This window comes from Pithys albifrons, chromosome 13 (assembly GCF_047495875.1).
Source record: "Pithys albifrons albifrons isolate INPA30051 chromosome 13, PitAlb_v1, whole genome shotgun sequence".
NCBI lineage: Eukaryota > Metazoa > Chordata > Aves > Passeriformes > Thamnophilidae > Pithys > Pithys albifrons.
Genome location: NC_092470.1, coordinates 9,480,543 through 9,503,109, shown reverse-complemented (window position 1 = coordinate 9,503,109; position 22,567 = coordinate 9,480,543). Strand labels below are relative to the sequence as shown.

At 41.4% G+C, this 22,567-nt stretch overlaps 1 protein-coding gene across 9 annotated transcripts in view; it reads right to left on the bottom strand.

Moving 5' to 3' along the window:
• MYO5A (myosin VA) overlaps positions 1-22,567 on the bottom strand; it is a 97,836-nt gene that overhangs the window by 24,196 nt on the left and 51,073 nt on the right. For all 9 annotated transcript variants that reach the window (XM_071568744.1, XM_071568747.1, XM_071568749.1 and 6 more), the window contains exons 10-25: positions 20,901-21,166; positions 20,329-20,410; positions 17,727-17,867; positions 16,838-16,963; positions 14,761-14,844; positions 11,241-11,402; positions 10,663-10,760; positions 9,907-9,993; positions 9,701-9,809; positions 8,120-8,331; positions 7,058-7,214; positions 3,325-3,564; positions 2,543-2,791; positions 1,514-1,607; positions 1,042-1,190; positions 213-326 (exon numbers count right to left, since the gene is read on the bottom strand). In XM_071568744.1, coding sequence (XP_071424845.1) covers positions 213-326; positions 1,042-1,190; positions 1,514-1,607; positions 2,543-2,791; positions 3,325-3,564; positions 7,058-7,214; positions 8,120-8,331; positions 9,701-9,809; positions 9,907-9,993; positions 10,663-10,760; positions 11,241-11,402; positions 14,761-14,844; positions 16,838-16,963; positions 17,727-17,867; positions 20,329-20,410; positions 20,901-21,166 — 2,370 coding nt within the window. The remainder of the gene's footprint in view (positions 1-212; positions 327-1,041; positions 1,191-1,513; positions 1,608-2,542; positions 2,792-3,324; positions 3,565-7,057; positions 7,215-8,119; positions 8,332-9,700; positions 9,810-9,906; positions 9,994-10,662; positions 10,761-11,240; positions 11,403-14,760; positions 14,845-16,837; positions 16,964-17,726; positions 17,868-20,328; positions 20,411-20,900; positions 21,167-22,567) is intronic.

Here is a 22,567-nt window from a genome sequence, read left to right as displayed (position 1 = left end):
TTCAAAGTATGCTTTGACAGTCTTTTTACACCCCACACACACTAACAAGGGAATGAGTGTTTTCTAAAAGAAAATGGGAAAATTTAGATTAAAGTAAGAGATATCTAAATATAAGGATATAGTTTTCAGAAGCACTTATGAAAAGAAAAAAAGAGACAAGAATGAGTTCAACCATGGAACAATAAGAAGTTATGGGGGATTTTTAACATTACCTCCATCCTCACTGGTAAGTCTTCTGCTTCTGTGATCTCAGAGCTAAAAGTATATTCAGATTCATTGCTACTGTGAGTTGAATCTGTTCTTTTGTGTCCAGGCTTTGGGATGCTCTGGAGTGCAAATGAAACAAATCAATACCACGATATGGTTTTCCCTGTGGCTGTCTCTTCACAACCTTTAATTTAGCTTGTAATGTTTGGTGTTATTTCACAGCTATCAAAATTTATAAGAAAAGATATTTGATTCTGGTCTCTCATACTACCTAAAACCTATGAGATGCAGTTCAAATCTATGGAGACAGGTCAGATCCTACACCATCAAGGATTGCTGCAGAAAGCAGAATTGAGCAACAATGCAGCATTTCCTGGGCAACAAAAGCTTGGTTTTCAGGAAACAATTCTGTAACTTCCTAAACATTCTACTGAGGAATATTTTTCTTCCTGACACATAAATTCCTAGAACTACTTAAAATTTAACACTCTATGAAGGTGCTACAAACAAGCCCAGCACATGTGAATAACTTCAGGTCAAAATAAGGGTGGACAGCACAAGCAATACCACTAGCAAAGTCAAAGCAGAAATTTGGCCTTCCTCACAGATTTGACTATTAAAAATATTTTTTAAAAAATCAACAACAAATTTTAAGTGTATTTGTTTTGGCTGAACTAATCTAAGTAATCAGTATTTAAAAGGACAAATTTTCTTTTCAGGTACAGGTCACCACCACACTGCTCACAGCAGAATTAGTTACTGACCTATCCCACTAGATTCTCCCTAAACACAGTTGTAAACAGCTTTTAGTTTCTCAGATGTTGAGTCACTTACCACCATTAAGTTCATTTCATCCTTGAGATCATCGTACCGCTCCTCCAGGCGACTGAACTCATTCAGCAGGTTCTGGTACCGTAACCGCTCATCATTCAGATCCAGCTCCAGCTGTTTTGTCTCCTCCACCAGCTTCTTCTCCATTGACTCTGTAACAGGGAACAGGAATCCAAAGTGAGAATTCCAGCTCTACCCACCATGCAGTGCATCCATCCTGGAGGTATAGGCCAAATTCTTAACAATTCATGGAAATTCAAATGCTAAGTAATTCTGGTGCATACGAGTTCTTAAAACACAGAAATGAAACCACTAAACAAAAAAGGAATATAAACGAGTTCTTAAAACACAGAAATGAAACCACTAAACAAAAAAGGAATATAAACTAAGACACATTAGGCCAATCAATGCAGTAGTGTGTTGCTTTACAAAGTAACATGAAGCAGAAAACTCCAAGGAACAGAGCAGAGCCAACCTGTTATCTCCCTCGCCTGGTCATGGATGCGGCGGTTCAGCTCCTCCTTTTCTGTTTTCAGTAACGTATTCTGCTCTTTCAGCTCTGACACCAGCTATAGGGATAATAAATGTTTGACTGAGAATGCAGTTCATCCTTCATCAGTAGCTCTAATAGCAATGATGTATTTATTTTAACAGTTCAAGTGCCATATATTTTTCAGTAAAGACTAAAGGATGTAACTGGATCATTAAAACAGAAATATTCATGAAATAGTTACGCATTTGGTAGTTCTGTGGTATATTCTATGGCATTGTGTAACATCATAATCTAACATTTTATCTCTGCCTCAAAGTTGTGCCACTTTACCTGTGCCCCAGTTTGCCAATTACTCATTTGAGTATGAATATTGTTACTATGGATTCACTTTGCTTTATCAATTAGTATTTTTCCTTATGTTTAACTGATCTTGAAATATATCACTGCAGCATCACATAATGATGGATTGGCTCTTCCAATATTCAAAACTTGCACCATTATCAGCAAGTACTCTTGATATGTTTGTGGTTAAAGCAAAGATAAGGGGTTAGCTGAAACCTGTTGAACTAGGCTATGCACACATACATTTGTTGAATAAGCTGGCTGTTTAAATTAGGTCAGATATAGTAGTACCTGTGAATACTGGGTATGGGATTTCTGATACCTATGTGATTACTCTCTATAGGTAAGAGAAGTGATTTCTTGTTATGAATGTGCCACCTCTGACAAATTCAGAAAGCTTAACGATTTGGATTTGCAAATACTTTCAATATCAAAATCTGAATAGATTGGATACATACATTTATATACAATATACAGATTTAGCCTATTTTTTTACCATAGTTGTAGTCATTTAGGTATTAAGCCTATTTAGGATTGTACAGGTATAACATTGCTTAAAAACACTGCAAAAATACCAGCTACACAACTGAAGCAATTAATCCTGTGCAAAACCTGAGTAGACACCAGGCCCTTATAAATCTTCCCATGTATCTGAGACCGCATACGTGCCTGCTCTGTGTCCTGTTTGTATTTGTCTGCCCATTCCTCAATGGTCTTCTTCTCCGACTGAGTCTGGTGCAGCTCCTTGCGGAGCTTGGCAATCTCCTCCTGAAGGCTGATGACACGGTTGGTGGCATTCTTGGCCTCCTCCTCACTCATCCGAAGCCTTTCCACATCATTCCGCAGCTTCTCTGTCTCTGTACTGTATGTGATCTCCAGGTTGCTCATCTTCTCCAGCAGAGATTTGTACTCTTTGTTCTTTGCAAAACACAACACAGACAGAGCAGATGTTGGGGAAGTCCTGGTTTAAGGGAGCCTTCTTGTTCCCTACAGAATATACCCAGACTTGGGAGCAAAACGGCAGCTTTCCCCATTTCAAAAAGGTTTTGGTCTGTTTTTGCAGAATTGCTTCATGACGTGACAGAACAGTCCAGCCTCTAAGCCTGCACATCCTAAACTAAAATTAAATGAAGAGCCCACATCCATCAATCATGATCAACTCACCTTCCCCTTAAACAGAGCAACTGACGTGCTTCAAATGAAATACTGGCATTAAGGGAGCGGATGTTTTCTCTCAGTGCTGCTGAGAGACATAAATGGATGTTTGACTGTTCTAGTTCTGCTGTGGTCTCTCCTTCTCCTTCTCCTTCTCTTCTATCACTATTCTTTATCAGAAAAGAGAACGGAGCCCTTACAAAGAAAATTCAGTGTATGCTGTGAATTCCAACAGCGCTACTGAGAAATGTATTCAGGATTTTGACACATCTTTCCTGAGGCCAGGAAGCTTTTACCTGCTCATCAATTTTTCGCTGCAGCTGCATGATCTTGTTCTCCAAGCCAATGTGAAGCTTCTTGTAGCGTTCTACAGACCGGGCCTCTATCTTCAGTTTCTTCAGCTCCCTCTTGGCCATCATGCGCCGATAACAGCATTGCAAGTACACAATGGCCTTCAAGGTACGACGATAGTGCACTCGAGCCAGCCAGCCCCTCACATGCTTCTGAATAATAACAGACTTGTGCTCCCGAAGCATCTACAGTCAAGAAAAAACATGGCAAGGGGTATTAGAGCTCCAAACTACACTCGTGCAGTTAAACCCACACTGTGATGGGGACTGTGAAGGAGATGTAAGCGGAGACACCTTCAGCCTGCAAAGGGAAAATTCGGATGAAGAGTAATCAGAAATGGAATTAATATAAAGAAAAAAAAGAAGAGGAAAAGAAGACTGGAATACAGAAGATGACAAGGAGTAAAATGAAAAGGAATTAGAAGGAAAAACATGGCAAGAAAGAACTGGAGGCACAGTGAAGCACCTGGCATTCCTTTGTGTTGATGTCAGAACCCCGGTAATTACAAAAATACATGGTACCTGTTGGCAGGATTACAAATACAATCCTTTTTTTTTTACTGCATTTTCATCTTAAACATTTTTGCATCATTGACATATGCTACGTAGGGTTCATCCATACAAAGTTTAAAATTACCACACTTGATATTTAATATAGCCAGTACACATTAGAACCCAGATGAAATAGTACTAGCTGTTGAAAAGTCAGGGGCTTTCATTGTTTGTTTGTTTGTTATTTTGTTTTGGGGTTTTGTTGCCTTTTTTGACATATCTTAGACTTGCCAATATGGAAAAATTTCCATTTTTTCTACTAAAAAAATTGTATTTTAGTAATCCTGACTTATTTTATGGCAGGGATTTCAACCATAGCTTTGAGGTGTAAAAAAAATCTGAAATATTTAAAAAAAAATAGAAATTAACATAGAACAGTCAGGAATAGCAGTAACCTTCATCAGTGTGTTAACCAGAGACTTCCACTAGGAAAACTCTACTAGTTAGTTTTGGATCTTTTACCCACTAATTCAATCAGACATCCCCCAAGTCTGGAGCACCTGAATTCCACCAGACCACAGCTATGCTTGGAGAGCCTGCCCATACCCGTAAGACTTCTAGGACACCAAGCGCTTTAGAGTTCACTTTATGAAGCTTCTGAAAATTAAACTACTTATTTTAAAGAACTAAACTATTTAAGATTTCATGTTAATGCTTGGATTTGATAGTTTAAAGATCACGCGAAGTTCAGATTCTTACACTGATTTACCATGAAGCTGATAAGACAAGCCAGCCAGGTAACAACGATTTTATTTTCTTTTATACTTCTTAGCAAATGAACTGAAACGTGTTAGAAGAGTTGCAGTTCCAGACCAATGAATTTAAAATTCACTAGCAAGGTGTCAAGATTATAAGACATGTATAATTTCTCCCTTAGCATTTATTTCTGAAGAAAAAACAAGACTTGAAATACCAACACTCAGCTAAAACAGCACAGCAAGGTAAGGAAGCAGCTCTCTGAAAAGCACAGCAAGGTCAAAAGCCAAAGTCCATCTGACTCCCTGCCATGCAGCTGGCACTCCTGCCTCCTTCCTACACATTTTCTGGAATGCTCCTTTAGGTTTCCTGCAGGTGCCTGAACACTGGAATACAACTAACTCTCACTAATATTTTCACCCCAAAACAACCTTGAAATTTCAGCCTTGAAAGCAACAAGTCCTGTAAAATACCTCCATTGTGCAGAGACGGTCCTCATCTGCCAGTGAATTCTCGCACCCATATAATCCAGTGAGGAAAACAAGCCACTCCAAAGTAAGGTGAGATGATCAGAAAAGTTACTGAATTTGCCGGGTATTTCCCAGGAAAGCTTATGTAAAACTATGGAGGAACTAAAGTCCTCAAGCAGAGAAGAACATCGCAATGTCTCAGGCAGGAGCTCTCCCCCGGATGTGTGAGACAGATGATTCAACCATCTTAAATTCCTTGTACTGGCCACGTGACTCAACACATGCCCTCTGTTCTAACAACAACAGGTAGCTTTCACAATCCTAATGAACAACACATGTACCACACCGTACTGACAGTCACGGCTCAGCCCAGGTGTCCTGTCACTGGGCAACCTTTCAGTTTCACTCATCTGCAATCATCACAAACTTCAGGACAACTGTGTTTACTTTCCCATGGCATGCAGAGCCTGTGCTTCTCTCTCTGGCCATCCCTGTACCTCAGCTTCAGTAAAACTCCACCTCAGGAGGACAACACATACACAACACACCGCAGGGGCACTTGTCAGACTGTCATGTTTTACTGCTGTGAACAATTCACTGCTCCAGGGGAATCCTCCTGACAGGCAAGTCTGACCACCCCTTAGGGGGACTTCTCCAGAAACTCGCCATCTCTATTAAGAGTAAATATAACTGGTTTATTAAACTGTGCTCCAAGACAGATTGGATGTGTATTACTCATATGACTAACCTGGTATAGAGAAACATCTGTTTTCCTAAGCATGACTTTCAGGTCACCTATTGCCGTGACCCATGTGTCACTTCGTCACATCTGTCAGATCACTGTTAAAAACACATCTTACATAATCTCACAACATAAAATATGGTTTGTACAATGAAAATACTAAGAATTCCAATAAAAAGGCAAGTAGATACCCACATGAAAGAACAGCTAAGTCAAGCACAGAGGTCTTACTACTAAGAAATTCTTCTCAAGGATTATTTGTTTTCCAGCTTTGTGGTTAGTGTATGTCAAAATTCTGTAATTTAGACACATTCACATGTGACTGTGTAAGCAACTTTAATACAAATGAAAAACATACAGAAACTTCAAATATAAAAGAGAAAGATAAGGCATATAAGTATCACCTGGCTTTTGGTTGCGCGCCTTCACTATCTACCTGACTTTTAAACCTAGTTAAAATAATTCATGTAGACAAAACTGCCATGATACACGTTGGCATTTTGCAGCTTGAACCACAATTCTGTTTCCAGCCCTGTAACCACTGAAGACCAAATTCTAATTTCTCTACTGAATTATTTATCAAACACAACCAGAAAAATATTATCAGTATCACTAGGACAGGGTTATATCAATTTTTCCCCCAAATAAAGCCAACGTCAATACACAAAGAAATTAAAACAAAAAAAGCCCCACCCATGCATAAGGTTCAATCTCCTGTTTTGTGGGTATCTCTCTGCTAACATTAGTCTCCTTCAGTACATTCCATCAGCCATTTCAGATGACTGAAATTAGGGATGGGAGAGGAACAGAAGAGCATCACATATGTATGATGATGTAAACAATACTGATTTGGACTCATAGAGGCAGATTAACACAACGACATCTTCAGTATGTATTTTAAGTGCCTCAGTATTCTATATGACAAATGAAAAAGTGCGTAATGCTGTAAATCCCTGTCGGATTCTCCACTGACTGCACTGAAACTCGACGTACATCCATAGTGAATGGAAATGAAAATAATATGACAAGATAACTGATCAGATATTTCTAATTTTCAGGTGCTAGCCCTCAATCCATGCTGTGATATTCTGTTTGTGGATTAAACCTAACAGCCCACACACCGTTTCAGATTCCCAATGGGACATCATAGAGCAGCTCTGTCCTGAAGGTATGTTGAAATAAAACTAGAATGAAGAAGTGCAGCATTAAAATTTCTTACCATTTGGTACTTGTTTCTGACCATATAACCTCTCAGGAGAGCCTGAAGAGCAATGGTGGCAGCTCGCATGCACTGGTATCTTTTACGGACCACGTACATGCGCTGGAACTTCTGGATAGTGATGGCAGCTCGTGTTCTCCGTAGGAACTTGGCATAGCTAAGCAAGAAAAAGATTACAAATAATACCTGTAATTATGTTCCAGTACTTGAATACTATTGTTTTTTTACATCCTGTATCTTCAGTGTCTTCTTAATGTTGTCAGTGATACAGAATATTTACTTGCTGTTCTACTGTGTGGCAGTACAACTGAGTGACAAATTAAGAGAAACCTTGCAAGGCTTTACAGGGAAATGTTTTCACTTCCTCTGAGAACTGTGTTGTAGAACTGACAAGATAAACTCAATTTCTCATCACCTTTTCTCCAGCTTTAAAGCTGCTTCCACTATGTCACCTTCCAGATCTCCTCTCCTAACCTCAACTTGTAGAAAATGTTTGCTCACTCTTGGCTCTCTGAGTAAGACAATTACAAAGCATTTTGACATAAGCATCTTTCCAAAGGTCAGTTCTTAGTCTTTATCACTGCGTTGTCTTTGAACACTACCACCTATGTTCCATCCTTCTCTCTGGCCCATCCAGAGCAATCCCGCAGAATTCAATCCAAACAAATCATTGACTGACCTATCTCCATTCACAGCTGCACCCTGGGTGACAAATGGCTTCTCCAGCAGGACAGACCCAGTTGCAAGGGCACATGGAAACTGGGCAATAAGGACTCAGAGGACAGTCCTGTTTCATCTCACCTGCAACATATCTCCTAGTAATTGTTCTTTGGTCCCACTACCGACATACTGTTCTAATCATCATACAGCCAGTGTGCTACTGTCCCCTCAGGAAGGTCAAAAACAGGCAGGACAGACACACTCATTATATTCAATTTTCTTCATTTCCATGGAAAAACATTTCCTCTCAGACAGTATAGGAGGGAGAGAACAAATTTAAATGCCCTACTTAAATGGATCTGAATTTGGGCTGGTGTGGGATTTCCCACGAGCACTGCTTACCATCGTGCTTGGTACCCTCTGACATGTCTCTGGATGGTGATGGCAGCCTTCCTCATGCGCATGTACTTCTTTCGCATCAGCCACCCTCGGATTGTCTTCTGGATGCGGATACAGGCAGCTCTCAACTTATCTGCCCTTATTTTTTCCAGATAGGCTACTTGACCAGCTCGGAAAAATATTTTTGTCTTACCAAACTGGTACTTATCCTTGTCCTATTTTCAAAGGTAAAAAGAGGATAAGTTACAGCATTAAGTGTTAGTGCATATAAAAAGGCATGAAGGGCTAAATGAAAGTACAGTTAGTAAAGAGGCAAAATTGTCTGTGTAGTATTTCGAATAAACTGAGACTTAAATTATGTAGTGGAGAAGGGTATTTTGTCTGTACGATCCTATTAAAAAAATATATAATAAGGCCACAAACATGGCCCAAAGGAGCAAGGCGAGACTTTTGCTCAGACGAGAAAGCCAAGAAGATAATAATATGGAAGCCTACAGGAGGTGACAAAGGTGCACAGAGGATGAAAGCAATACAGGCAGTGCACATGTACAATTTTCTGCTTAAATTGTAGCTGACCTCTCTGAACAGTCCATCTTCATACATTACACAGTACAAACAAAACAGCTGGGGCTGCAGACATATACACATCCCTTATTGCATCAGGACTAAACCAGAACAAAGCATCTCACTGCTGCTCAAACACACCTCAAATTTCAGAACTAAACCAGAAACAGAATAATATTTTATCTCTACAGTACTCATTGGAGGGAAGAACTGAGCATATAAAATGGCACATCGACAAAAATTAATTTGGCTGTTTAGGTTGAAAAGAACAGCAGTCAAAGAGCTAAGACTTAGGATACATTTAACACTATATATTAACATTATACAGGCAGGCACATATACAAAACCCAAAAGATTTTACTTAGGTCCATCCAATGCCACAGAACTTTAAGCTGAACCCCAACCTGCCTGCACTGTATTTATTTTTTATTTTCCACAAATATCCTGTATCTCCAGTAAGCTTTGTTTTGTTCTCTTTCTAATCCGTCTTCTCCTGAGAACTGAATGAAACTGTCTCTTGGGATTCTGTTATCTGCTGTTCATCACTCATTAAAAAATTTCAAGACACAGTCAGTTCATGTGTAATGCCAGTGGTGTGGATGGCACAGCCTGGGAATGTAGAGTTGCAGCTGGAGGTAGGAGGCAAAGCCAGAGGCTGCCACAAGAACCAAAGAGGAGAAAAAGGTTGATTTCAGCACAGGAGCTGAGAGGAGCAGTGTGAAAGACACACACACAGACAGAAACACATCCACATTAGGAAACCTCCAGATAACTATACCTTACTGAATGTGTAGGTAATGCAGCTTGCCCTTAAGCAAGGTAATGCTCACCTTCAACTCACCCACACTTAAAATCACTGTCCTCCTTTCCTGTGATACATTGGGACATTCTACAGTTCCTGTGCCAATATTGTTGGTTTAGCACATTGTAGAGATATGAAAATAGTGTGGCTATGAGGGAGTAAGCAACGTTGTCTTTACTCCTGTGGATTCCAAATGCCCTCAGTGCTAATTCAGGTACCTGAATCAGCTTCTCCAGGACATTTTTGCATGTCTGCTTTCGGTCACCAAGGACGTCTCTCTGCTTCATCAGAACACGGTAACGGCTGAAGAACTCTTGGTATGTCCACCTGTCCCAAAACCAGACACAGTGTTAGTCCCAACAGTGAATATTATTACCTTAAAAAGAACTGCAGCTAAAAGCAATCCAAAGAGCAGCAAACACACCTGGACGGGAAGCCAGCTGCACTGATTCGGATGGTCTCCAGGACACCACAAGCTCTCAGCTGCTGCACTGCTCGTTTTTCATCAAACCTAAGTAGGAGTAAAAAGAGCCTGTGGGTGAAGGACTAGTTTTGCATTATTTGGAACCCCTGGCCATGCACATGCCCAGGACAGGAGTGGCACAGTGGGGTGCAGGGGGAGGTTGTGATGGGTGGACAACAACTCCAGATAGTGCTTCTGAAACTCAGGGGTAACAGAGGACAGCCTGGCCAGGCAACTGTTTGGGCCCATCGGCACTGGAAGCTGCTCACCCTGTCCTGCTTCCTGCTGGCCAGCCCAACAGCCATGGGAGTCTCTGTGTGCCCAGGTTTTAAGCAGACTTATGAGAAAAGCACTATGTAAGTTCATATATGAAAAAAACAATAAGGAAAAAGACACCGGTGTCTGCAAAAACAAATTCCAGGAAATGTCAAATGAGCCCAGGGAGTGCAAACTGCCAGTTACATTTAACCAGTTCACAATGAAAATAGTGTAATTTTTTTATCATGTATCACCATAAAAAAAAAAAGCATGAGAAGCATTTCTCCCTCTCTTCAACCCCAAACTTCTCCTGCAGTAATACACATACACACACACACAATGAACCCATAACCAGAGAAAGGAGAATGCACTTCACTCCTCAGTGAGCAGGATTTAGCAGAGCCCTGAGCAATCCCCTCCCATGCACCGGCTACTCAAACCACACATGGACCAGCTTACGTGAATGGAAACTTGAAGTCGTTTGGCTTAATACAGCGCACGTAGTGGGGGGTTGTAGCATTCAGGGTTTCCATCAGCAGATGTAGAGAGTTTCGAAACTTTTTGAAAAACAAAAGGAAAAATTATCAGGGAATAGCCTCAACAAGCTTAGTCATGTTTGGGATAACCACAGAAAGAAGACCTGATCTGCACGTTTTTAGTTTAATTATGGCACATACAGGTGGATATTTTATGTTTGGCCCATTGGGAACCGAACTCCACTTTTGATTCGAGTCAGACAATGTAGCACATGATCAAAAAGACCCAATATATGATTTCCAAAGCTTCTCAGCATTCAGCATGTCCCATTTGTTTTGAAAAGGATCAGTTTGGGGTTTGGCACCACAATAATAACTGGGTTCCCCGAAATTGTGCCCCACAGTGCATTAGTAATTAGGGATTATTTGCTCCAAACTGTTAAGTCATAATCAGCTGCACCTCTCTCAGAATCACAAGGGATCCCAAGAGGCACCAGCATGCCTTGGGACCTAGGAGGCAGAGGGAGAGGGTATTTAATAGAGCTGCATCTCCAAACTCACCTGGTGTCCCACAGTTTTCTTATGCTCCTTGCTGGCTTGACCTGGCCTGGCCTTGGCTGGTTTGACAGCTGTTCGAGACAGAGGCACGCGCCCTGAAGGGGTTGCTGATGTGGGACTGAGGACCTTCTCCTCATCCTGGAATAACTCTGGTAGCAGCTTAAACTGGTATAACAGCATAAAAAATACACAGAGGGTAAGAATCCAGCACATGACTGCACCTGTTTGTGCTTAAGGTTAAAATCCAGGCTCAGTTTTTGTAAGCATTGCATCTTTGTTGAACTCCACAGGGGACAAATGCAAAAAAGTATATGAGCTAGTGGAGGAGTGAGTGGGCCATGATTTAAAACTAAAAATTTTGTGGGTTTGATCAGTGAGTCTCCTTCTGAAGATAAAATTCTGTTTTGGTTTGAGTTTTTTTTCATAGAGCCAGCAATAGCTTCTATGTGAAACTGTTAGATACTGACAGCAGTTTCATAAGTACCAATTGCAATTATATGTGGCTGTTTGATCTAAGAATGAAACAACAGGGTCCTCTCATATTCCACTGGTGCATCAGACTCCTTTGTGGTTAACAGATATCTGGGACACTGAATTAGGCAGCAGGCAACAAAGATGATTTCTGCTTTATCACTCCAAACTGCATTAACTAACCAAATCGAAAAAAATAACACTGGCCAAATTTATCTAAGATCTACTCCCTGTCAGTAGGAGTGGAGGAAAAACCTGAAACATCCTTCCAAATATCACACAGGATTTCCACGCCCCTTTCTCTAATGGCTACAAAATACACCCATACCTAACAGCTGCCTTGAAGTAACTTATAACTAAAAACAACCACCAGATCTTTTTACTGACAACTATAGCACTTCAGAATCATTGTAAGAAAATCTGAACTTCTCTACCTGTCCATGAATAATCTTTTATCTAACATCTATCCATTTTGCCACAAGAGATATAAGCATTCATTTTTCACCACTAAAAAGTGCTTGGGCTAAGTACAACCTACAAAATAAAAAAATTGGTTTTTGCCTTAGAAAACTTGGTGAGCATGCATGATAACCAATGAAATATGCTGCACAACAAAATGGTACCTGAGCTCTGTGGTAGTGCCGGACGGGTTACCAGAAGGCATCAAACAGCACCCAGCATAACAGAATGACTAAGAATGCTACAAAGGTATCCTACATTCCTGAACTTGAAAAGGAGTAACACAGCTTAGCTTTTATTTCACATGACTACACCTCAGTAGGTGGTGGAAGAATGACATTTCCAGAGGGTGATTTACCCTTCTCCTTCCACTGACTCAACACATTGCTGAGGATGATTGGGCCACCATCTCCTCCTTCATCTGCCCATGGCTGGATGGAGTGAGTTGGTACAAACAGGCATCTGAGCTACAGAGCCAGGTCTTCTCGCCCCAGATATAAACTTATCTGAATGTAATACACTTTTTCTGAAACTTATGGAAAAATCTGCCTGCAAAAACAGGCGAGTGCGTATTAAAGGCATCATTTTCATCGACATGGCCCCCCAGTTACTGTAAGTATTAAAAAGGAACAATGTCCGGCCTCTGCAGTGAGGACAGCAACAAGAGAGTGGTGCAGTGATGATTCACACTATAGGGGCATTCCTGTTTCTGTTTGGTTTTGGGTTTTAGTATCTTATCAATTTTCTTTGTTTTGCAAACACTAGGAGTATTCAAAGAGAGGAAAAACACTGATCAAAGGCTAGATAATTCATGTGGTAGAAAACAAGCAATCAAGTATTTCTTCCCTGTAATTTTTTCAGACAACTTAACAGACATGCTGCTAACAATCTTACAGATCATTTCTTCCAATATAGAGCCACAACAGATTTTAACAACCATGCCAGTATGAAGCATAAAAGCCAAAGACTGTTGTACTGCTTTCATGATACATGCATGAAAACTGAACGAGTTCAAAGAGGTCCTGTGGGTGGACTTACAGAGAAGGCCAAAATAAATAGTTAAACTCTACAGTGCCTGCCAAGAGCAGTATGTCATGCACTTTGGAGAGCAAAGAAGCATCCAAGCTGTATGTGAGAGTGGGCATGGGCATGATGACAGATGATGCATTCAATTTAGAATTACCTTCTGTTGGATGTGTACAGCAAAACCAGGAAACAGCAACAACAACAAAAAATAAAAATCAGAAATGCAGTCCCCCTACAATTACTAAGAAAGAAGAGCTGCTGAAAAATAAAACCAGAACATTCTTCTTTTGAAAATTGTTTTCTTCACAGCTGAATTTTTTTTAAACACTGGCTTTGGGGAAATTTACCACAAGGGAAAACCATTTTGTTTTCCAGTGTTTAGACTGAACTGACTTGACCTAGACTGAGCCTGCCTGAGCTGTTGCCATGCTCCTCGGGCAGCTCTGTCCCTACCGTCTGTCCCTCATTCACTGGCTGACATCCCTCAGAGCACCCCTGTCCCTCCACCCTGCACAGACAGAGGCATGTTGGCACAGCTGGAGCCACGTGGTCACAGCCAGAGCCACACCAGCACAGCTGGAGCCATGTGGGTGGCTGGCCCCTGCCAGCTCCCTGAGGATGCCACTTGCCTCCCCTCCCACCCCCAGCAACTGGCTTCACTCAAACCACTTCAACATTTCTCTCAGTGGAAAGTCTGCTGTGGTTTTTCATTATACCACGTTTTAATGATTTCACTTCATATTATCATCTCAGAATAGAAACAGAAGTGAAAAACGTTGGTTTTCCTGATAGAATAGCGTAATTTTAAATAGCCTGTCCTTGATACCCAGCTTCCTGAGCCATTAGAGCTAGCAAATTCCCAACAGCCATTGCAGTGCAATGTAAAATTAATTGCCTTTACATTTCCAAGAGAACAACCAGCATTTTTGCCATTAAAAAAAGCAGACGATGCCACTGAAGGGCAGTTCTATAATATTCCTTCATGCAGTATTTTCCAATTCAGATGCTATCTTTCTTTCATGGATATCAAGAAGGCAAGATTCTATAAATTCTGGTTTGTGTCCTTAGGGTCTATGTATTTTATTCCTCTCTCATTTCACTTCTGGAATGGAACTTGTCTCTCCTTCAGAAATTTTCTGCTCCATAAACAAGGAGCTTCTGTTTTCAGGTTACAAAATTAAGGGCTTAACTGTCAAGCCCTTTATACAACTACAGTATATCAAAAGCCCATGATGCCTTTACAGAAAACATAATGAAGTTTTGTGAAAAATTCTCCCTCCCCAAACCCACCTCCTCCCTCAAAAAAAATCCCTCCCCTCCCCACCCCAAAAAAACCCCCATACCCAAACACTGAAATTAGTGGCTAAATATAGACCAATCTTACATGAAGCAAAATTAAGATACAGGACTTTGAAAATTCAGATAGCCAAGTAAAACAAACTATATTCAATTTCAGTTGATCTAATACCAAGGCAGAAGTAATTGCTAGATGTATATGAAGTCTTATATGATCCTTAAGTCAAGGCTTCATAACTGCAAAGGAGGAAAAAAAATTCTTTATACTAACCTTACTTGATTTTAGGACCTTAATTTGTTCTTCATAAACTGTGTCTTTATTCTTTTCCAAAAAGCCTTCACATTGATATTCTACCTGAAAGCCATCAATTTCCAAAAAAAGGTGTTAAAAGTATTTAATAAAAACACTTTGCATAGAATTTACCAGCTGTAACGTTCACATTTAAAACATAATTCTTGTGGATGCTGAAAATATCAGTTCCCAAGTGCATCTTTGTTAAATATAGATCTTCTTCAAAGAGAGTGCTTTCCAGTAAAATGTAGAACACTGAAGTACATAGATGAATACCTCTATTGCACTATACCAGATATATCTCCCTGCTGAGAGAGGCTTGTGGTAAGGCAGCATGACTGAATGGTTACTGTAAAGGTGAAGAATCAAAATGTGTGTTGAGCATCTCCTTCACTGAACTTATCAGGGCTGCAGAACTGTGTGAAATCCAGATGCAACTGAGAACAAAGTATCTCATTTCATTAGCTGAAAGGCTGTAAGTACATCTTCCTGCAGCTTATTATGGAAATGCCTCATTTGTGCCCAGAAAGAGTATTTCTGCCAGAAGCAATAACAATGTCTGAATGTCGTGACAATCCTTTATCACAGGGCCACGGGGTGTCTTGGACCAGAAAACAGCCAAAGTGTCAGGTAAAAACCTACTATTTATTTCACTGTACTAATTCAAGGCTGAAAGAAAACCAAAACTATTGTCAAAAGTCTATTTATCAGTGCTTGCACAACGACATTATACTCTGAGCTGCAAAACACTTCAAAGAATTCCTGGAGGGAAGAAGGTAAAGGATGTCCCCAAGGCTTCTCCACAGCTGAAAGTCTACTCTGAGCACTACTTGGGGCACCATTCAGGTTCTTAGTGTGGGAGACCATGCCAGGAGAGGGCAGCAGAATCCCTGCCTTATCCAGAGAGGACAATGTCAGGTCACAGAGATTGCTGACCTGCCAGCTGCAGCTTGATTTTTTGTCTTCAAAATGTCTTTATGCATTCAGGTAAGCACACAGAAAACATAAAATTCTTAGCACAGACAGCACATCAGAGCTTAAAGCTTTGCCACTACCTGCTGGGAGCTGCTTTTACCTTTCCCTGGCCCTTGCTGCTCAGACTAGGCTTAGGAAAGACTCACTTTCAAATAGCAAAGTTTAGCCTAATGAACAGATTATGAAATATTAATTAAATCCTTCTCCTTCTCTCATCCACCAAATAGAACAGCACTGATCAATCCAAACAGTTACAGAGATGTTCTTGCTGCCTTCATTAAGGCAACACTAGATGCAACAAGAACAGGACTCCACTTCTATGCATAAATTCAGGAGCCCGGAAGAAACAAAGTGGAGGGAAAAAAAAAGGCCTTCAGCTCCCCCATCAGCATGTACACACCTATTGATAAGAATACAAGAGCTTCCTACAAGTTGTTTTTTTGACAAAGTTGACAATATTCACAGGGAGTTTCTTTGTTTAATGGCATTAAAAGGGATTTTAAAATTTTTTGTTTTAACCTGAAGAGTTGCTCAGTTTAATGAACATTGTGGGAGCTGAACACATGCACTCCTCCACTGAGACACTCCTCAGGCAGCTTCCTAGAAATAGCTGTTCCCTGAGCAGCCAAGGCGAGGGTGGGAGCAGCACTTACTGCTCCAGCGATAAAAAGGGTGTGTTAGCGTCTTTCCTCTTTGCACATTGAGATGGCAGCAAAACCAGCATTGTCTCATTGCTGCTCTTTAGCCAAAATGAGTGAGATACATGATTTCCTATTTTGTGCATTACTGTTGCATAACTGGAATTGATACAATTATGCTGAGAGCTGCAAATACACTAAGCTTCCATGTTTGGAAAAGGGATGGTTAGTGGTTACAGCATGTGACGGGAGTCAGGAGCTCTTGTTTGTGTTCCTGGCTCTGCACAGCTGCCAGGTCAATTTTCTCCTCCTGACTGGGTGTTCACTTTTTACAAGAGCCAGGGATGGTGCCCAGTCTCTGCCTGCCCCAGAATCCTCTCCCATGCCCCAGAATCCTCTCCCATGCCCCAGCCAGAAAGCGGTACCAGAGGAAGGGTCCTTACCTTGTCAGCAAAGTGCTTGATGATAAAAGCCTTATTTGACAAACGTGGTTTTTCAAACAGTGCACATTTATTCAAATGAGTATTGTATAGTTTTTGGGCCCAAGAGTCATCTGAGCCTTTTGGCATCTATGAAAGAGGAATACAGAGCCATTTAAAATGTCTTGAGAACTTTACAGTAGCAAAAGAAACTAAGAAAATGGAGAAAAACTTTGTGGTTTGCTTTCAAACTCCAGCTCCTTGACTTTCCAGCACTGCCACAAGCAAGGAAGCGTAACCATGCGTGTGCTTGCCTGTTTCACACTCAATACTGGCAGGTGTAGCTGCTGTGACACATATGACACTCACAACTCTCCCAGTGTCACACACCTGAAGGTGGGGATCCAAGAGGCACATTATCTGACTGAGCAGAACTCATCCACCACCACTGGAGATTTCTTGTGATGGTTTGAGATATACAAGAACCCCAAGCTGTGTTTCCACTGAAGCAGATGCCATGGGCCTTCCGCTGTATATGGCTTGGCATAAATTAAACCAAGATAAAAGGCAAAAGGTGAGACACAAAGTGAGAGGCAATTTGGGGAAATCTGACAGGACCACAGACTACACTTACTATGCTCAGGAGAGAGAAAGATGTCAAAGTCAAAACAAAGGTTGATTAGAGACCCAGGAACAAATACAGATACAAGATGTGGGGGAATGGGGAAAAAGCATGACTAAAACAGGTTTTTTTCTCATCCTGTAATTGCCAATTCTGTTTGTATGTTCTCCAAATGCTTTCCCCAGCAGAGTGTCAAAATGATTGGCTGTCTGCAGAAAACCTTCCCCTGTAAGGGCCCATAGGCAGGACAGCTGATGACCTCTTTCTCTATCAAAGCCCTTAAAGACACACCTTGCACTCCTCATCCAACAGATCCAGAACTCCCATTTTGGCTTCTATGAGGTTGATGCAAGGCTGATTGTCATAGAAATCAATCAAGGTCCATGGTATTTGTTCCTTCATATATTCTTCTTGTTCCAGCTTAAAGACATGCTACAGGACAAAAGAAAAGTTTTCTGTGAAATAAAATGCAGAATAAATACATAGAACTCTCAGTTGAATTAATCTTGGCACATGAATCCAGGTTGCCAAGTGACACACTAGTTCAACTGAATAATCTCTTTAACAAGTAAGTGTATGAAAAATAAATTAACCTTTTTTCCTGGCCTAAAAAACAACAAACTAAATTAAAACGCTCCATATTCTCTGCAAATAAGGTCTATTTTCCCCAATTTTTTTGCCATATTATCTCACAATTACTATAAGCTCTTTTTTTCTTGTAAAAAACCAACACAAACCCCAGAAAAAGCTTCAAGTGCAGGAACAGTAACATAGAAATTGGAATGTGCTATACTTTTATGATTTGGAAGCTACAAACACTGCTCTATTTCAAGTAAAATTTCCCTATAAATACTGTTGTGCTTCCTTGTAAAAGAACAGAGCTCCATTTCCTCTTAAATGGCTGCTGACTTTTTTCTAAGATGACGCATTGCATTAAAATTTACGCCTCAGCAAAAAACTTGCAAGAATAACTCTAGGAATATTAGCACAAGAAATCCTTGAAGCAAAATTCTGTGACAGATTTATCTGGTATGAAGACCAATAACCATGTACTTATATATTTATTCAAAAATATCATCACAAACAACCAGTGCAGCTTTAACGAAATGTGCATAGAAGATGAATTAAAACTCCAGGAAAAAACAGAATAAGATATTAAACAGGAAAACTACAGTCCTAATAGCACAAGAGCTCTAAAAAAACAAAAAGACTGCTGACTCCAGTTATTTTTGATGATGTTTCATCCCCCATTTGCAGTTTTCTGCACACTTAATGCTGCTGTGTCAGGAAGGCCCATGCTGGGAGCTCGCCCCACCACCAGCACCAAGCAGCAGGGTCTGGGTGTCACCTGTCCTGTGACACTGTCCCCAGCTGCCCCGAGCTGGTGCACAGCTCCCAGGAGTCTCACAGTTCCCTGGCACACATCTGCCATGCAGCAGCAGCAAACTACCCTGACAAAGCAGTTTATCCTTTGTATTTCATTAGCTTATCACCATCCTTTCCAATGCAGTGCTCCTTAACCGTGCCCATGGGAGCCATTCCCACCCCACTGCTTAATGGCCGCATTACACAACAAGTTAATTCCTGACAGGAAAGCCAATGGCAACATTCTGTTGGCAAGTCGTATCTAACCTAAGACCTGAAAGAAAACAGAAACCCATTTCTTCTGTGTGGAGGAACTAGCAATTACGTGTAGAAAAATGCCTTCAGACCTGATTCTCCTTGCATGCTGTAGGTGCCAGGCAGCCGCAGGGAGGTCGGTCTGTCCCCAGGCAGCCAGTCCTCAGTCAGGATTGGGCCAACCCAGGTGGCACTTGAAGGTTTGTTGGCTACCACTAGACAAAGGGCTTTAATTGAAAGCAACCTCCACCCCTGTACCTGCATGGCAACCCAATGGGTCCATGTCCAGCAGTGCTGGGTTTGATAGCTTGGCAGGGAACCAATACAACAGCCCCATCACTACTACCTTTGTGTGGTGGGTGCTCACAGTGAGAGGGAAGGAAGCACAGGGACAGTGATCTTTACTAAAGAAGAGAACCTTTACAGCTCTTACAGTGACTAGATTTTGCTGCAGAGCTCAGAAAACTGAGATACCTCATGCCTAGCAGTTAAGCCATGCTGCTCACGGAGCTGAAGCCAGCCATGCCCCAATCAACATGTAATGGGCATGCCAGGGCAAGAAAGCCCAGCCTCTGCTCCAGCACTCTGACACACTGGGACAGACAGGGGTGCAGGGGATCCGGTCCTGTGAGCACATGCTGCCAGGGAGTTATGCTCATCGAGAGAGTTCAAAGCTATGCTGGTGCTGCAGCAGAGCTTAGCAACAGACCTGGCAGAAATAACTTGCCTCATCATTATGCAGGTAAGATATGTAATTGCAAACGTCACTAAGGCTGAGGAGAGAATCGTGATCTCTCCGGAGGAGGGGAAAGAGCTGCCTTCTGCCACACGTCATTCATCAACTTCAGGATGCAGCTGAAAAGCTTCAAAAAATAACACCAGGGAGGAAGCGCAGGCGGCAAATCTCCAGCAGCAAAGCTCTGCTCTCTTCTGCCCATCCAGGGGCTCTTGGAGGTTATGGAGACACCACTAACTCCAACTTCATCCACATGGTGCTCTCACTGACAGGCAATCTCAGGGTCTTAATTGCCAAGCACTGCTTCTGTCTTATAATTGTTACTGTGATCGGAATTTCAAGTAGTCCCAGAGCAGCAGTTAGTCATAAAATCTATTTCGAGGAGATAGTCGATCTTTCCCCATCCCTCAAAGCCCATGGCCAGGACGGCTGGTTAATAGACTGAAGAAATTCATCCTAACCACTGGGGACCCAATTAACAGAATGGACGTGGGTGAGGGGTAAAAGAGGAGGAAATGCCAGTCATTTCCTACTTACCATATTGAACTGCTGCTGCAGTTTTTCATTGGCATAGTTGATACAGAATTGTTCAAAGCTGTTGATTTCAAATGTCTCAAATCTAAAATATGAATATACTCAAAATTACTAGTGTAGTGGTTAAATTAATTCAATTATTTCAGGCACAAACAACACAATCAAGCAACAAAACACACAGGAAAAAGGCAAACTGCACTACATGGGCAATTAAGTGATGCTCCCTCTCGAGGCAGGGATAAGGAATTCACAGAAAGGATTGATGTTCCTGGAGAGCACATTAATTAACTCTGTCCTTATGTTCCTGGAGAGCCACGAGATGACAATTCCCTTGTAAATTTCCACAATGCAATACATAAATGAACTACCAATGACACAAATCTGAAATCCCACTATAAATGTCAAAGTCATGACAAAGATCTTGGACAGCATGTCAAAACTAAACACCTACTTCCTGCAGCTGGAAGAAGCAGCAGGCTAAGGGTTTGGGGGTTTTTGTGTAATCCATGCAGCAACAAAAATGTTTTGCAGTCAGATAATTACATAAGAGTGTCACATCTCTGACAAAAACTCACCCATAGATGTCCAACACCCCGATGAAAGAATGCTGTTTCACAGTAGCGTGAAGGGCTTTGTTCACATGATCTACAATCCAGTTAAAGAGATTAGCATAGATATGTTTGGCAAGTGCATCTCTGGCATTGATAGCATGAAGTTTAGAAATTGGCTTGATGTAGGTTTCAGTGGCAGTGGCGAGTTTCCTATGACAAAGCCAGTGGGCCATCTCATCATACTCCACACCCATGAGGTCACAGAAGATGGTCAGGGGTTCATGCTTGGGCTAACAAAAAGAGTCTCATTAGGTCTTGAAACAATATTACCAATAGTAAGCACACAATCATGCAACCAGAAGTGCTGACTGCCTGCAGTGATCCTACAATAAGCAGCTGCAGCAGCTTCCTCAGCTCTTCTTCCTCCAAAATGTAAAGAGTTCCCTACCCACTTACCACCTTCACATCCCTACAGTAAATTTGTGAATAAATTTCCCTAAAGGCATTTATTTTACTGTACTTGTGTTCAGTGAAATGCTTCACACAGGGAACTTGCAGCCTGCAGAAAAATGAATCACCTGGCTTCACAGGGATGGACTTGGTATTTTGAATTTTACAACAGTCTGAGACCCAATGGACTGCAGCTCCTGAGTGGTGCTTTCCTCTGCCCACATACAGCCATGGCAGGGAGTGATGGGCAATGGGGCATCACAGCCCAAGCCAAAAAGGAAGAGGAAACGTGGAAGTGCTTTAGTGCTCTGGTCTCAATACTTAACATAGTATTTTCTCATTGAATTCTGGAGACAAACACTAAGAGATTGCAGCACATAAATGTCTTAAATCAGACTGCAAAAGTGAAAAAATGGACCTTTGTTTAAATGGGTAAAGTCAACCAGCAAGGCTTGCATTCTGAGATGGCTACATAAGATTCCTGCATAAAAATCTATGCAGTGCATGTACCACTCTGAGTTAATATACTACTCCTTGCAATTAACATATAAACCAACCATTAGAAATAAGGACATGCAGGCCTTTCATCTAAGGAAGTCTCAGAACACTAGTTTCTCATCACACTTCTTTTGCACCCAGTGGCTCAACAGCACACTGACAAACAGTGTCTTGACAAGGACAGATTGCAGAGGACTGTCACTACACGTCCAGTAGCTTGAGAGTGCATCAGCTTTATCCTTTCATTTGCACATCCTTCTGACTTTTCTGGGGCTTACAACATACAGGTCTCCCACGGCAGTGCTGTTACACCTCCAAAATCCAGTTAACTGAGCATGTCTTACTGGCTCAAAAGACAACAATAAAGTAATAATAATAAAAATAATGAACACTGCACAAAAGAGTGTCACATTAGGGTTGCTCAAGCTGACATTAAACAACCTGATTCATTCACATGTGGAGCCCTTTGCTGAGCTCCCTGAAGCACCACTATTGCATCACCACACCAGAGCTTTCCCAGCAGAGCATAGAGCTCTGGGATGACAGGGCTGTTGTCAGAGAACAGCTCGGCTCAGGCAGCAATGCCATTGAGCAGACATTCACCACTGCCTGCTGGGTGTTGTCACATTAGGATAGGGTTGCACAGGAACTTGCAGCTTTGTACTTGCTCATTCATTGGGATTCCTGCATCAGAGATATTCATTACAACACACGCAAGCTCTTCGTGTCCTGTGACTCATCAG